Source organism: Oryza glaberrima, chromosome 7 (genome assembly GCF_000147395.1).
Source record: "Oryza glaberrima chromosome 7, OglaRS2, whole genome shotgun sequence".
Classification (NCBI taxonomy): Eukaryota; Viridiplantae; Streptophyta; class Magnoliopsida; order Poales; family Poaceae; genus Oryza; species Oryza glaberrima.
The window spans coordinates 1,579,496-1,595,661 of NC_068332.1; the positions used below are offsets into that span (position 1 = coordinate 1,579,496).

The 16,166-nt window shown below is 47.9% G+C and overlaps 1 protein-coding gene and 1 pseudogene across 1 annotated transcript; one reads left to right on the forward strand and one right to left on the reverse strand.

Annotated features, from left to right (window-relative positions):
- Positions 1-2,703: 2,703 nt before the first annotated feature.
- LOC127779584 (F-box/LRR-repeat protein At5g35995-like) lies at positions 2,704-5,516 on the forward strand. The gene is made up of 3 exons (XM_052306397.1): positions 2,704-3,770; positions 4,386-4,556; positions 4,984-5,516. Exons 1-3 carry the CDS (start codon positions 2,787-2,789, stop codon positions 5,332-5,334), a joined length of 1,506 nt encoding a protein of 501 aa, XP_052162357.1. The 5' UTR covers positions 2,704-2,786; the 3' UTR covers positions 5,335-5,516.
- Positions 5,490-12,468, reverse strand: LOC127779585 (L-type lectin-domain containing receptor kinase SIT2-like; annotated as a pseudogene).
- Positions 12,469-16,166: the final 3,698 nt, after the last annotated feature.

Below are 16,166 nucleotides of genomic sequence, written 5' to 3' on the forward strand. Positions count from 1 at the left end.
ACCGGGTAAAAACTGCAAGCACGAGGTGGTCAAGAATGGCACCACACTGGCAGCGCAACTGGTGCATCCGGAGTTGGGGGAGGAGAAGGCGTGGGAGGTTCTTGCCGGGTTTTGGTCGGAGATCATCCTCTACGTGACGCCGTCTGACAACCTGGACGGCCATGCGGCGGCCGTCGCCTGTGGCGGCGAGCTGATCACGCAGCTCTGGGTGCTCCTCACCCACGCCGGCATCATCACCAGGCCCAGCACCGCCACCGCCACCGCCGCCACCGCCGACAACGAGAATGCTTCGGCTGTTTAAGTATGCTGTTAAATACTGTATATATAAATATATGTTGACAACTAGTACTTCTCTTGTGTCGAATGTTGTATAGCTAGCTACTTCTGTATAACTATGAAGGCAGCCCGCGCATTTGCGCATGCATGTATCGTAGGCTGTGTTTGAAATGCTATAATGACATAATATAATCTACAGAATATTTCCGAAATATAAATCGGAAAAGAAGCCCGCACGGGTGCACGGCACCTTATTTGTTATTAAGTAAAAGAAATGCTAAAAAAATCATACATCACTATATATACAAGGTAAAGGAATGTAGATTATTCTACTATAATGAAAAAAAAAACTAAATATGTTTACTGTAATAGACGGTAGATTTTTAATATACTATTTCCTCTGGGCTGATAATACTTGTCATTTTAGACAAGGGTGAGGTTAAACTTTAGAATCTTTGATTATGAATCATTTAAAATATTTGTTTTTCAAATATGGTAATTACATGTATAAATTAGTCTTAAAAGTACTTTAATAAAATCATATATTTGTTACACTTTTATACGAATTATAATAAAAAATAATGGTCAAAGTTATTTTTTGGAAACCGTGCCCTTGTCCAAAGCGTCAAGTATTATCAACCCGGAGGGAGTACGTACTAATGTGATCAGAATGTTCCTCAGATTTAAATAAAAATCCCTTTTTCCTGGTCAATTTTTGTAGAGATATACGATATTTGTATATGAAGTTAGTAATAAGTATTTCTCAAATTTCAATAGAATACATACATTATTATGTTTTTCAAATGAGTGGCTGGGTTAATCATTCAACACTACTTTCAAAAAAAAACTATAGATAAAGAGACGTATCACCATAAAAATTTGCAAATCACCATGTCATTATTTACATTTTGATAAAGATTTATATTTTAGCGCCAGATTTGTTTCCACCATATGTTGTTTATAACTATACGAGACACATTTACTAATTATAAGAATGCAGTTATTTTCACAAACTTATTTTCACTAAAGATACCCCTAAAAGGTAAGATTTTTCTTTGGTACTTACACCGTGGAGTGGTGTTAACGAATGACAATTTGACAAAAAGAAAATGGCAATGCAATAAGAACTTGTTTTTTGTTGCAATGACGAGACAAATAGACATCTCTTTTTTAGAACGTCATTTTTCCCATTCTGTTTGGTCCATTATCCAAGTGGCATCTGGACTTTCTCCACCACATTGTGTAGCGCTTATGTTTGTGAGCTAGCTTGATGAAAATCATAATAATTTGAAAGCACATGTTCTGTTAGGTGCAGTTGCTACTTGTTGGTCGCTTTGGCTATGTAGGAATAATGTGGTTTTTGATTAAAAAAGTAATATCTTCACATTTGCATATTATATATTTTCTTATCCATTGGCTTCATACATGGGATATCCTACAGAAGCCTGATTCGTGGGATATGGTGGTTGCGGCATGTCAACATTTGGAGAAGGTGGTCAACAAGTTTTTTTCCCAGGTATATGGGTGGCGATCTATTCTTAGGATTGGTGGCTCTTAATACTCTATGCTTTTGGAGGAGATGGCTAAGGAGTTGTTCATGGGTGGTATTTAGTCTTTGGATTAATGGTCCTCAATACTCCATGTCATTCTTTTTTTTCCTTTGGAATATGGTTTTGTATGTTCGACTATGTGCATCTTAGTTATGCAGAGGCCAAAAGTGTTATCAGGATAATTATACCACCTTGATGTAATTGACTAACTTCAATAAAAGCTTCCATTATCTTAAAAAAATTACACTAACTAATTCACTATAGTGCAGTTATTGATGGGTTTAGTGGTGTATAATATTCGTCCATCAATTATACCTAGTACATCAGAATTTCTATCAACTACCAAAAAAAATATACATAACATAAGTAGTTTTATGCGTATATTACTGGATGTTCATGTTTTGCCAATACTACTTGAAACAAAGGATTAAATTCTATCCGATCCTTTGAGATTCCTATGTAATGGACAATCCTATTGAGATTCTGAAGGAAATTTAGCAAGAGCTTTAACTTCTTGGTAACTTTTCTTTGAGTTTATATCTCTCATCCAATTCATATGGTTTTCCTGTGTTTTGCAATCCTCTGCTTTATACTTACATTCATATTAAAATCCTACGTTTTTCCTATTTCTAGTGATTCTACTCTCCCTCTCTTCTAAAATATAAACAATTCCACCTTTCTCTATTATTATAAAAATTGAAAATATTTTTACCGATACTTCATTCGTGTTTGAGTCAATTTTTAATTTTGTTTGCTTTTAAAAATACAGATCTGTGAGTCCGTTTTAAAGTTAGTTCGATTTTGGAAATAAAAAAAATCTCTTTTCGTTCGATTTCGTTCGTTTTAAAGTCCGCCCAAATGCCGAAATTCAAAGTCCAAATAAAATCCAACACCTGAGTTCACTATCAGTATCAGATCCCCAAATCGCCAAATTGCCTTGCTTCGATCGCGCACGCGTGCATGGATTCCGGCGATGGCCGCCGCCGCCGCCGCCGCCGCCGCAGCCAACGCGAGGGCGCGACGCCGACCGACCGCATCAGCGCTCTCCCCGACGAACTCCTCCACGGAATCCTCCTCTCCCTCGGCTGCGCCCGCGACGCCGCGCGCACCGCCGCCCTCTCCCGCCGCTGGCGCCGCGTCTGGGCGACCATGCCCGAGCTCCGCCTCCGCCGCTCCGCGTGGACGAGCTCCCCGACCTCGGCCGTCGCCCTCGTCGACGGCGCCCTCGCGGGCTACTCCGCCCCGACGCTCCGCCTCCTCGACATCGACGTCTGCGACGCCCGCATCGCCGCCGCCACCCACGTCGCGCCGTGGCTGCGCTTCGCCGCGGAACGCGTCGCCGGGGAGCTCTCCATCCGTCTGCGGAGCGGGAGGTACGGTGACGGGGCCGGGGAGGAGGAGGTGCTCGACCTGCCCGTCTGCGGCGCGGCGACGGCGATCCGCCTCCGCCTCGTCTCTCACCTCCGTCTCCGGCCACCGCCCGGCGGCGCGTTCGCCGCGCTCGCCACCGCGACGATACAGAGCTGCCGCGTGGACGGCGGCGAGCTGGGCCGCCTCGTGTCGTCGCCGCAGTGCCCTCGCCTGGAGGAGCTCTACCTCATCAACGTCGCGCTCGTCGCCGCCGCCTCCTCCGACGTCGCAATCTCCTCCGCCTCGCTCCGGCGGCTGCGGTTTGGCGTCCGCGACACCCGCCGCCTCGACGTCGCGGCGCCGGAGCTCCGGTTCCTAAGCGTGTCGAACGCCGGCGAGGCGCGCGTCACCGCCGGGAAGGTGGAGGAGGTGGCGCACACCGGCGACATGGACCGGTACGAGTACACCCAGCTGGGACGCCATCTCCGGCGGCTGGAGATCGACTTGACCTCTCCAATGGCGGCGTTTCTTGGGCGGCTCGACACCGTCGGCGAGCTGAGCCTTCATCTTGCATTTCAATCGGAGATAAGTGAAGTGCGTCGCTGACATAATTTACCCAGCAAGTTTAATAATTAATTAATTAATTCTACTATTTTCGTCTCAAAATAAACTAACCTAAGTTGAGTTGGGGTATAATCTAGTACTCCCTCCGCCCTAAAATATAAGGGATTTTGGGTGGATGAGAGGTATCCAGATTCGTAGTATTAAAATACGTCACATCCACCCAAAATCCTTCATATTTGGAGACGGAGGAATTACAATAAAATCTCTAGATTCGTAGTATTAGAATGCGTCACATCCACCCAAAATCCCTTATATTTGGAGACAGAGGAATTACAATAAAATCTAGAGATACATCTGTTTAGATTCACTGTATAACGTTATAAAGGTTATATCCCATTCCAACGTAAGTTTATTTATTTTGGACTGAGGGAGAAAGCTTCATTTGAAACGCAAGATTTTTTTAATCTCATAAGAATTAAAATGTTTCATGTGTGAAAATTATGTAGAATAAACTAATTATTGTTGCCTCCTAATGTTTTTTTTTCCCGATACGGGGCTCCTACTATTGGTTTTTTTTATAATGGAAATCAATCCAGCCTCTACATCGAAAGTCATGGATTCTAATGGTGGTCGTGTGTTTGACAGTGGTCGCGGCAATTCGAGAAGTTAGTCGAGGAAATGAGCAAGCTTCCTGATTGTGAGGCATTGGAGATATGCCCAGCATTCAATCATTCTCATGGATTTCTACCAATTGCGATGCATCTTCTTGGGAGATTTGCTGGTATCAGAAAACTTTCGGTCAATTTGTGGTGGGTGGTAAGTTCTTATTTTCTTCTTGTCAAAAAAAATGTTTATTTCTTTTCAAATAGACTACTCCCTCTGATTTCAAATGATTGTCAACAGATACTATTCACATTGAAAATTCAACCGCTCTTGTTTCAGTAGTGTATTTATAAATATTAGAAAATACAACATATTATCGAAGTATGTTGCATGTTAAGCACATTTCTATTGAACAAAATATGATATTTAAAATGGTCAAATTCGTTGAGATAACCTGATCAATGGTGACAAATAAAGGGAAACTGATGGGGGTAAAACAATTGTTGCACCTGCATTAGCAAATTAATTCGAGCTTGCAAGAAAGCTAGCATTGGTGTATTTCTTTCAGCTTGAAACATATTTTTTTTACTTCATATATGTATTTCGTGTGTAATAACAAGAACATATTTATCTTTTTCAGAAGCCTCCATGTCCACCCGAGCTAGTATCTTATTGCCCTTGCAGAACGTTGACAGATGATCTCTTTACTGACAACAACATCATCATGCTTTGTCATCTTGAAGAGATTGAAATCGATGAGTTCAGAGGAAGAGATGAGCAAGTGGAATTTGTGAACCAATTGCTGAGATGCGATGTGCCGCTGCTCGAAAGGGTGGTGTTCAACGTACCAAGCTGCTGTCTGCCAGAAAGCGAGGAGATCATACGCGAGAAGATCCATGGCAAGCTTCGTGGAGACAAGATCAAGGTCAGATTCAAGAGACGGAGATATTTTAGCGAATTCGCGCATTTGATCCCACAGCCTAAAAATTAAAACGAGTGTAATGTCGTTTGTGGCCGATATAATGTGTTTTGTTACCTTTGATCTTTCGTACGATGGATACTGGTAGCTGTCTTGTATGATCAAGACGTGTTGTTTTTTAGATATCCATCAGATTAAACTTGCAAAAATTTGGGCATCAGTTTCTTTTATAACATTTGGATTGAACAGATGAATGTTTCACTCTATAATTTCAGCAAAGAGGGTGACTACTCCAATTATTTTCTTCAGTCTAATGAGTCTTCTGACGACTCTGCAACTTTCATAGATGATAGCAATGGAAAACAGAGTCCTCTGCTTTCATTGCTCTGTCTACTATACTGCAAGTCTAGAGTTGGCCTAAATTAGTTCAAAAATTATTCTAGCTTATCTAAAGCCGTTCAAAAAATTTTAATCCACAACTGCAGGTCGTGACCAATGAACTTCTATGAAACTTATATAAATAAAAAGCCGAGTTATCTTCCTCCCGAGAGGCTGGAGATGGTGCCAAAGCTCGTCATAAGATCGGGATACGACACGACAGACGTGTCGAATCCCTTATCCTGCATCATGGCCAGCACGTCGAAGCTCATGTCCGCCGGCGTCAGCTCGGGCAGCGGCGCCTCGCCGGCGAGGCAGCGGGTGACCTGCCCCATCCCGGGCCTCACTGCGGCGAACGGGTGCGAGCACAGGAGGCCCAGCTTCAGCACCAGCACCGCCTCACCGGCGTCGTACTCGCCGTGGAGCCTCCCGTCCACCGTGTCCATGAGTGAACCGTCGCGCCAGTGCTCGAGCACCCAGTCGACCAGCGCTATGTGGCTACCTTGAGGGCTCTTCTCCTTGATGGGTTTCTGCCCGCAGGTGACCTCGAGGAGGAACACGCCGAAGGCGAACACGTCGGTGAGAGGGGACGCTTTGCCCGTGCGAATGAGCTCTGGTGCTAGGTATCCCATGGTGCCGACCACATGTGTGGTTTGTGAGTCCGTGCCATGGTCGTATAGTCTTGCCAAACCAAAGTCACCTAGCTGTCCGTTCATGTCCTTGTCGAGGAGTATGTTGCTTGCCTTGATGTCTCGGTGCACTACCACTTTTTCCCACCTCTCGTGCAAGTAGAGCAAACCAGATGCGATGCCTTTAATGATTCGGAACCTTTGAGCCCAACTCAGATAGGCTTATCCTCCTCTTGATTGCTATGCAGATATTTATCGAGGCTACCATTTGGTATATACGCATACACCAAAAGAAGCTCACCCTTCCGTCGACAGTAACCAAGCAAATGCACAAGATTACGGTGCCGAATACGTCCAATACTAACTATCTCAGCAACAAACTCCTTCATCCCTTGTCTCGATTCGTGGGACACTTTCTTCACAGCAACCTCCAATTTAGATTTAGGAAGCATTCCTCGGTACACCTTCCCGAATCCTCCTGAACCGAGTAGATGCTTATCCGCAAATCCATCGGTTGCGCGGAACAATTCCTTGTATGAGAATCGATGCGGCCCAAACTCAACCTCCCAATCTTCCCGTAGCTCGGCGTACCTCGATCTCCTCCTCACCACCATAACAATGGCGCCACCCACAACCAGCACAATCGTTGCAGTGACAATTGGTAGAACAATTTCAAGGACCCTGGATCTTGGCTTGGGTCCAGCACGAGGAAGCTTGGGCAGCTTGTCGATGTCAATGGCGGGAGCTGGTCCGTTGATCCCCAAGCTCCAGCCAAGAACGCAGTGGCGCGAATTCACGCGGCCGGTCGCCGCCGAGAAGCCGAGGTAGACGACGTCGGCGAGCACCGTGGAGAGGTCGTGGGTGACCGAGAGCAGCGGCTTGACAGGCCTGGCCATTCTGAGAGGAGCCATGGTGACGTCGAGCTGCTTCTTCTCGCCGCCATGGTAGTCCACCCAGACCTGCATCGCCTGGCGGCTGATCAGCTTCAGGCTCCTGAACTCGCCGGAGACGTCGTCGTAGTAGCCGGCGTTGTAGGCGCGGACGGACTGGAGGCCGTTGATGTCGACGCCGACGTGGTTGGCGTTGATGTCCCTGAACTCGACGCTCTGGATGGTGTCGAGCTCGACGGCGAGCATGTGGTTGCTGGCGTTGCCGTCGTTCTCGACGTTGGTGAGGCCGAGGTACTTGGCCGGCAAAGAGGAGGAGAGGTTGGTTGTCGGGGAGACGACGAAGGCCATGCCATGGGCGCTGAAGTCGGGGTAGACGGAGACGATGCCGAAGACGAAGGTGACGGAGAAGGAGCGGACGGTGGTCGTCGTCGTGGACGTGGAGACGTCGCGGCGGAGGCGCACCGGAGATGGGTGGAACGCGTGGCCTTTGAGGTAGGCTGCGCCATCGGTTAGCTGGAGGAGGCCGTCCGGTGTGATGGAGGCAGCGCCGTCGACGGTGAGATTGGAGCCGTGGAAGCCGGAGTAGATGAACTGGTCGCCGTCGCCGGAAGCGGCGGTGGTCAGGGATGCAAGGTTGAGGATGAGGAAGAGCAGGAGGAGAAGAAACAAGAAAGACATTTTGGCTCAGGAGATGTTCTCAAGTGGTCTCAAAGTGAGTATATTGCTTAATTTGTGTCATGTGAGTATATATGTGCCATGGATCATTATCTTAAAAAAAACTCCCTCCGTATTTTAATACTCCTTCCATTTCAAAATGTTTGACACTGTTAACTTTTTAGCACATGTTTAACCGTTCGTCTTATTCAAAAAATTTGTGAAATATGTAAAACTATATGTGTACATGAAAGTATATTTAACAATGAATCAAATGATATTAAAAGAATAAATAATTACTTAAATTTTTTGAATAAGACGAATGGTCAAACACGTATTAAAAAGTCAACGGTGTCAAACATTTTGAAATGGAGGGAGTACATGACGCCGTTGACTTTTCGAACAACGTTTGACCATTCATCCTATTCAATTTTTTTATAAATATAAAAATAATTGTGTCATGCTTAAAAAGTATTTGATGATAAATCAAGTCACAATAAAATAAATGATAATTATATAAATTTTTTAAATAAAACGAATGGTCAAACGTCAAAAATCAACGGCGCCATACATTAAAATATTTTTAATGGAGGTAGTATATATTTGCTATGGATGATGGATGTGATTTTGATCTGTTGCTTCCACCCTGATAGGTTATGTATATGTTGTTCATACTTGATAGTTGACTTGTGTTGAGCTGGAAAATAAGTTTGTTCTTTTATTTTACAAAAGAAGGATAATTTCTAGTCCCTGTATCAATGAAAAATCTACAGTCATATGTATGACAAATATAATTTAAACTCTAGTGGGTAAAGTCATGCATCCAAAATTCCATCGTAGTAGTATAGCATGAACTGTATTTTCTCACTTATTGGTCCATCGTTTTGCCTACAATTGATTATAAGCCGTTATACTTATTACTGATAAGAAATTATAAAACTTTTATACATCTATTCATAATCATCTACTTAAAAGCTTGCTGGAAAATAAACTACAATGATACAACATCAAAATCATATCTAAAATCTACCTTAAAATTTTCCTTTTTGAAACCAAAGCCTGGCTAAGCTAGTGTTATATGAAGCAAGAGAGAAATTTGTTACAACTTCACAGAAGCGGTGAAAGGAGGAAAGAAGAGGGAAGAGAAGAAGAGAAGAAAAAAGAACAGAAAGTGAAGGAAGAAAACAAATCATAATGCCAGTAGTGAAAACTCGAGCCCCTTCACTACTACTCTGGTAGATCGGCTTTGTCACAAAATTTAAAATTTGACGATAAGCTATAGTAAACGATGGAGCTTAGTCTTTAGCAGTGTTTTACCTGCTCTGTCGTTGTTTGCATCCTTCAAGAATTACAACGTTTCAGTCTTCTCAAATGCCATATTTTGAAATCGAGTAAATCATCTTCTGGAAACTCATTTAGAATTGTCTCTTGGCCGGTAAGTTTGGAACTGTGGAAAAATCATGCGGGATTTCCACGGAACTTTTGACAGTTTTCTACTAGAGCGACACGATATATTCACTGGAAGATTCAAGATAATACATAGTACTGGTTCATACTGCCGTGAGTGATCGTTAACTGATCAATTAATTGCTCGTGCGCCATCAGTTTGGACCATATCAGACTGACCCATATTTCTGTAGACAGATGCGATTAGTGACTAGTAACAATGTTTTGAGATCCAAAATATCTTTTGGGTGTCCTGAAATCTGAACCGAGACAAAGATCAAATGGTGAGGTACGACGTGAAGATTGAGCTGATCAGTTAGTTGGGTCAACTACTCCGGCTGGTCCATTCAGTTCAGAGTTCACACTTTTGCTTGACTAGGGCTAATTAAGGTATATGCAGTGCTGTCCATATCATCACATGCGCTTAATTACTACAATTTTGCTGGCGTCAGGGATGTGAGATGTCATGTTCATGTTGGAGATATCAGGCTAGCTAGCTTGCGTGTTCCATTTTTGCATAAGTCTTACACAAAAGCGGATCTATCATGGTGGTGGATAGAGCTCGAGTTTTCATCAGTGATATTAAGACTATAATTATTGAGCCATCTTTGAAATTATTTTGTCATATATACATTCATGAGAAATGGCACTGAAGTTTTGTGTAGTTTATTCAGTCTGATCACCTATATATTTTTTTTCTGGATCTATCTTTTTCACATAGATGTATACATGCATGATCTCTCTTAATGAATTTCTCTCTTGTAGCTGTCTAAACTCGAAGATTTCGCATCGCCCACTAGGATTAAAACTAGTACGGAATTTCTTTTGTAATATGTTGGTACTATAACTAGAAAAATCATCCCCACAGAATTAAAAGCACGTTGAAATACAAATCTAACTGAGAGGATCCAAAATACTTTTCTATCACAAAATTACATATACACAATTAGCCTAATTATTAACTAGTCGTTAGAACTTGTAATCCCAATTGCATTTTTTTAACATAATAAAGATTTAATTAACCAAATGGAAACAGGCATGGTTCACTTATCCTTCTTCCAAGAGGCTAGAGGTAGCTGTGCTGATGTTTCCCTTTGAATTTGAAGAAGGATATGACTGAACATACGAGTCGAACCCGTCGTTCTGCATCAGTGCAAGCATGTGAAAGCTCATGCTGGTTGGCATCAGCTCAGGCAGAGCCACCTCTTTCTTCAGATACTGCATCACTCGTCGCATATCTGGTCTCGCGTTGATGAACGGGTGTGAGCACAAGAGCCCCAACTTGAGCACCAGGCATGCCTCGCCAACGTCGAACTCACCATGGAGCTTCAGATCAACCGTGTCAACAAGCGATTGTTTGTGCCAATGATCCAACACCCAGTCAACCAGCATAACCTGGGTGCCATGGAAGTCATGGTAGATCGGTCTTCGTCCACATGTGACCTCGAGGATGAAGGTCCCGAAGGCGAATACGTCGGTAAGTGGGGTCGCCTTGCTGGTGCGTCCCAGCTCTGGAGCCAGGTATCCTATTGTGCCGACGATATGCGTGCTCTGTGGGTCTTCGCCGTGGTCGTATAATCTGGCGAGACCGAAATCACCTAGCCGTGCGTTCATCTCGTTGTCGAGGAGCACGTTACTTGCCTTGATGTCTCGATGGATGACTACTTTGTCACACTCCTCGTGAAGGTAGAACAAACCCGATGCGATGTCTTTGATGATCTGAAACCTCTGAGCCCAACTTAGAGTTGGCTTGTTGTCTTGACCATGCAGATATTTATCTAGACTCCCATGCGACATATACTCGTATACTAACATAAGCTCACCCTTCCGTCTGCAGTAGCCAAGTAACCTCACGAGATTGCAGTGCTGGAGACGGCCTAGGCTGACAACCTCCGCGACGAATTCCTTCACGCCCTGGCTCGAGTCATGTGACACCCTCTTGACAGCAATCTCCACGTTAGAATTCGGAAGCACGCCCTTGTACACTCTTCCGAACCCTCCTACGCCGAGCAGGCACTTACTCTTGAATCCTTGTGTTGCGTGGTGCAGATCCTTGTAGGGGAACCGATGCGGCCCAAACTCAACCTCCCAATCTTCGCGTAGCTCAGTATACCGCTTCCGCCTACGCACAAGTAGAATGACCAAAATGCCCATGGCGAGGACGACGGCCGCAGATGCTATTGGGAGGAAGATCTCAAGGAACTTGGACCGAGCCTTGGGGCCCTCACGAGGCAGCTTGGGAAGCTTGGCGACGTCGATCGCCGGAGCGGGGCCGCCGTCCACGGCGAAGCTCCAGCCAAGAACGTAGTGTCGCGAGTTGAACGAGCCCGTCGCCGACGAGAATCCGACGTACGCCGTGTCGGTGATCACCGACGACAGGTTGTAGGCGGCGGAGATCAGCGGCTTGACGGGCTTGGCGACGGCGAGCGGAGCCAGGGTGACGTCGATCCGGACGTCGCCGGCGTCGTAGTCGACCCACACCTGCATCGCCTCGTGGCTTATCAGCGTCAGGTTCCTGAAGCCGCCGCCGTTGATGTCGGCGGCGTAGTAGCCGGCGTTGGTGGACTGGAGGGAGACGAGGCCGTTGATGTCGACGCCGACATGGTTGTCGTTGATGTCACGGAACTCGTCCTGCTGCAGGGTGTCGAGCTCGACGGCGAAGATGCGGTTGCGGGCGTCGCCGTTGCTGGTGAGGTTGACGAGGCCGAGGTACTGGCTGGCCAGCGCGGCGGAGAAGTCGGTGGTGGGTGACACGAGGAAGACGATGCCGTGGGCGCTCATGTCCGGGTAGGCGGAGAGGATGCCGAACACGAACGAGGCGGAGAAGGACCTCACCACCATCCCATCGCCGCCGCTGGAGCCGAAGCCGAAGCGGAGCGGCGTCGGGTGGAACGCGTGGCCTTTGAGCTGGAGCGTGCCGTTGGTCAGCTCGAGGAGTCCGGCTGGCGTGACCGTGGCCGTGCCGTCGAGGGTGAGGTTGGCGCCGGCGAAGCCGGAGTAGACGAACCGGCCGCCGCCCCCGTCGTCGCTGGCTGCGACGACGAGAAGCTCGTTGGCTCCGACCACGCAGAGCACTAGGAGGTAGATGCTGATGAGCTTCATGTGAAGAAGCATGGTTGCTTGCTTCGCCATGGATGATATGATAGCCTTGGCAAGAAGAGAGTGTAGCTCGGTCATTTCTCCTTCTCCCCTTGTGGATGTCGCCTGAAGATGTGTCCATGCTGGATATGGATTTCTTTTCTTTTTCTTATACGTCGTCTAAAAAGTTATAAAAAAAAGAAGGGAGTAGCTATATTAATGGTCCCATATTTTTCACAAAAATATATGTGACATGCTATTTCACAAATATTATTTGATCTATGTAATGAAAAATAAATATCATATTTGACTGTAAATTACGTCTTTTAAAATTGTTATCTTTACTGCTTTAAGTTGAATTTAAGCTTACATGGTAATGCAATAATATACTCCCTCCTTCCCTAAATGTTTGACGCTGTTGACTTTTTTAAACATGTTTGACCGTTCGTCTTATTCAAAAACTTTTATGAAATATGTAAAACTATATGTATATATAAACATATATTGAGTAAATTACATATTGGGCCACCTTTCTTTACCATTGTTTCAATTTGGACTAGGGTAAAGTAACCTTTTCATTTTGGACCACCTATATTTACATGTTGTTTCATTTTGGGGCTTTTCTTTTACCTTCAACTCCATCGATCTTCTCTCCGCCCTCCCTGAATTGCACGTTGCACTTACCCTCAAGCCCTGCTGATGCCACACTATCTCGAGTCCCGTTGTTTGCCATACTCCTTTCCACGTGCACGGAGGTGACGCCGATGGAGATTCAGCACGAGCACAACGCTGGTAATCACTTGTTGGCCTGCTCATGGTGATTCATCTAGCCCTTTGCCGTAAAGATAGAGAAAAGAAATAGAGATAAGAGAGAGTGTAGCGCCCGTTCCGTCGTGGCGCCTAGCGGGAAAACTAACTCTTAAAAATCCTAATTGCGAAACCTGTTTCTTTGCTTGTTGTCTAGTGTCCGTGCCATCTTAGATCTCAAATCCCCGATCTATCGTCAAGTTCAATCCCGAATTCAAATCCTTCCCAAATCAAATCCCTCCGCAAAAGTCTATTTTGCCTCCCTCAGGTTCGATGGGCCGAATTCCTCTCGGCCCATCTCCCCCTCCCTCCCCATCTCTCTCTCTCTCCCCTGCTCTGCCCGTGCGCTGCACACGCGAGCGCGTGAGCCGCGCCACGCCAAGCGCCCCCCCTCGCCCTCGCTGCCGTTCTCGCCGCGCCGCCTGTTGCTTCCCGCGCGCGCGCGCGCCGTGGTGGCCGACCGGCCGGTCGCCGCCGCCGTCAGCACCTGCCGCGCCTAAGCCCGCGCCTGCCGCCCGTGTCGCCGCTCCATTCCAAACCACCCCCGCCGTCATCGCCGTCGTCACGACCCGGCCCCGCCACTGCCGCGCGCATGCCTCCAAGAGATGGAGGCAGAGCTCCTCCTCCCTCTGCCACGCCGCTCTCTCTCCCTCTTTCTTTTCCCAAGGTGGCAAGAGGCAAGCCTCCTTTCTCTCCTTCTTTCCTCCTTTTTCTCCCTCGCCGGCGTCATGCCCTCTGCCGCCATTTTGGCCGCGAGCGCCGGAGCGCCAGCTCGCTCTTTGACCACCCAAGGTCGGTTTCCGAACCGACATTGCCACCCTATAAACCCAAGCCCCCTCCCCAAACCAATCTCCCTCGTTTTCGTCTCTCGCCATTGCCGCCTTGCCCGTGTCTGTTCGTCGCCGCCTCTCGTTGCCACGCGTGCCGGAGGAGCCGGCGCGTTCGTGGACGCGGAAGGGGACTCCGGGCGCTCGTCTTCTTCCTCTTCCCCGGCCCGAGGCCAGAGAGATCACTCCCGTGCCGTCGGCCTCTCGTCACAGCGCCCCGCCCCGTCTCGGTAGTGCCTCCCTCCGTTCTCCCTCCTCGTTCCATCTCCTCCCCTTAGACTCGGGTAGTAGCACGAGTAGCCTCCCCGTAGCTAGCTAGCGCCGCCCCGACCGTAGTCGCCGCTCGCTGTGTGCTCGCCGCCGTCGCCGCTCGTGCTCCGTAGCGCCCGCTTGTCGCCGGCCTCACTCGGCGTAGCTCCGCCCAATCCGACGCTAGCAACGGATTCCCGTAGCCGCGTAGATGCTCTCACCACCGGGAATCGGCCCCTCGTGACCTCATCGCCGTTTCCCCCTTCCCTCGCCGCCGGTTGCCGCCGCCGCAATCCGCCGCCGTCGAGCTCCCTCCGACGAATCCAAGCCGTTGGCTCGCTCCCCCTTGTTCTCCCTCGTCATCCCGGTGTACGCCCCGTCGCCCCTCGTCGTTGAACGGAGTCCCGGAGAAACCGCCGCCGCCCGCCGTCCATTTCCGGCCGACGCCTTCGTCTTCCTCTCGACGGCCCGTGTGGCTGCCACGTAGGCGCCACGTCGGCGCCACCTCGGCCGCGACCGGGTCAAGCAGACCCCGGTCCGCTGCTTCCCTCCGCCCATTCTCGCGCGCGCGGTCCACCGCGAGCCGTGAGGCTGTGCGTGGGCCCGCCGCACCGCGTCCTCCGCGAACCGCGCGCATGCGCCGCGCCTCCCTCCCCAAACCCTAGCACGCCCCGCGTGCACCTCGCTCACGGTGAGCCGAGTCGCCGACAAGCGGGTCCCACCCGGGACCACGCGGGATGGACCCGGCCCACCGGCTCTCTCTCTCCCCTCCCCGCCCGCGCGCGCGCCTTGGGCCGCCTTCTTGGGCCGGCCGGCCCATTAAGCTCGGCCGAGCCGCCCCTTTCTCTCGGGCCGCGCCCTAGCCGCCCGAGGGAAGTCTAATTTCCCTCCCTCCTTCTTTTCTTTTCTTTTCCATTTCAAAAAAGGATTTAAATAAATATTTTTCCCTTTAGACCAAAAATCCAATAATCTTAGAAATTCAATATCTTCCTAACCGTAAGTCCGTTTGACTCTATTCAACTTCCAAAATTCCTCAAATCTCGAGATCTATCTAATGGCACGCTTAGAGGTCAATAATAGGGCTTTATTTTCGCCGTTTGCTGAGTTGTCCTGTTTCGCATGTAGTTTCAGAGCCCGAAGACCCGCAGTGCGAAGAGTTCAAGGATCAAGCTCAAGATCTCGAGCAAGGCAAGCCACCTTTGAACATCTTGAGCCTATATTTGAACTTAATTATGTTGCTTGAAAAATATTATGTATTGATAGGATTGCACTTAATCTGCTTGCCCTGTCTGCAAGGCAGATTGGTGGACCTACCTAACTTGTTGCATTTGACCCTTCCATTGTAATTGTTATACCATGTTCCCTTGTAACCACCTAGTGCGCCTCGGTAATCGTGCACTCTGCACGAGTATCGACGGTCGCCTTCAAACTTAAAATCTGAGAAACATCTTGGGTAAAACTTGGGTTTTACAAAGGACTTGGAAAACCCGACACTTGGGTCGGTGCTTGCGAACCTAAATGAATTTCCAAAATCGTGGACCGGGGAACGTACCGGGTGTACGGTTTCCTGCTCTTGCACTTAAGGACCGTTTCCTTGGAATTTCATTCGAACATAAGACAAGTACGACCACATGGGTGGAATGGGACACCCCTGGCTGAGTAACTAGCTAATCGGGGGAGCCATGATGCCAAGAGACATGTGGATTCGCCGGGGTGGTGTCGGGGAGGACCCCTAGGCTTCCTGGCACAGTATGGTCTGGGACCTAATCTGGTGTTGGTCTAGGACCCCTCTTGTTGGCATATGGTGAACCTGTGTCGGCTTACGAAATGCCTTGTCATGAAAGCCTTTAAGGTCTCTAGTCGTGGCCGTTCTGCACGGGCTGGATGATCCGGGTTAGTAATGTCGTGTGGGTAAAGTGTACCCCCTCTGTAGAGGTTATTAAACT

What these genes read in the sequence shown, in the direction of transcription:
- LOC127779584 (XM_052306397.1), top strand. Translation starts at nt 2,787, where the DNA reads ATGGATTCCGGCGATGGCCGCCGCCGCCGCCGCCGCCGCCGCAGCCAA. An exon ending in TTCAATCGGAGATAAGTGAA is followed by an intron (nt 3,771 to 4,385) that starts GTGCGTCGCTGA and finishes TGTGTTTGACAG; the next exon opens with TGGTCGCGGCAATTCGAGAA. An exon ending in CGGTCAATTTGTGGTGGGTG is followed by an intron (nt 4,557 to 4,983) that starts GTAAGTTCTTAT and finishes TATCTTTTTCAG; the next exon opens with AAGCCTCCATGTCCACCCGA.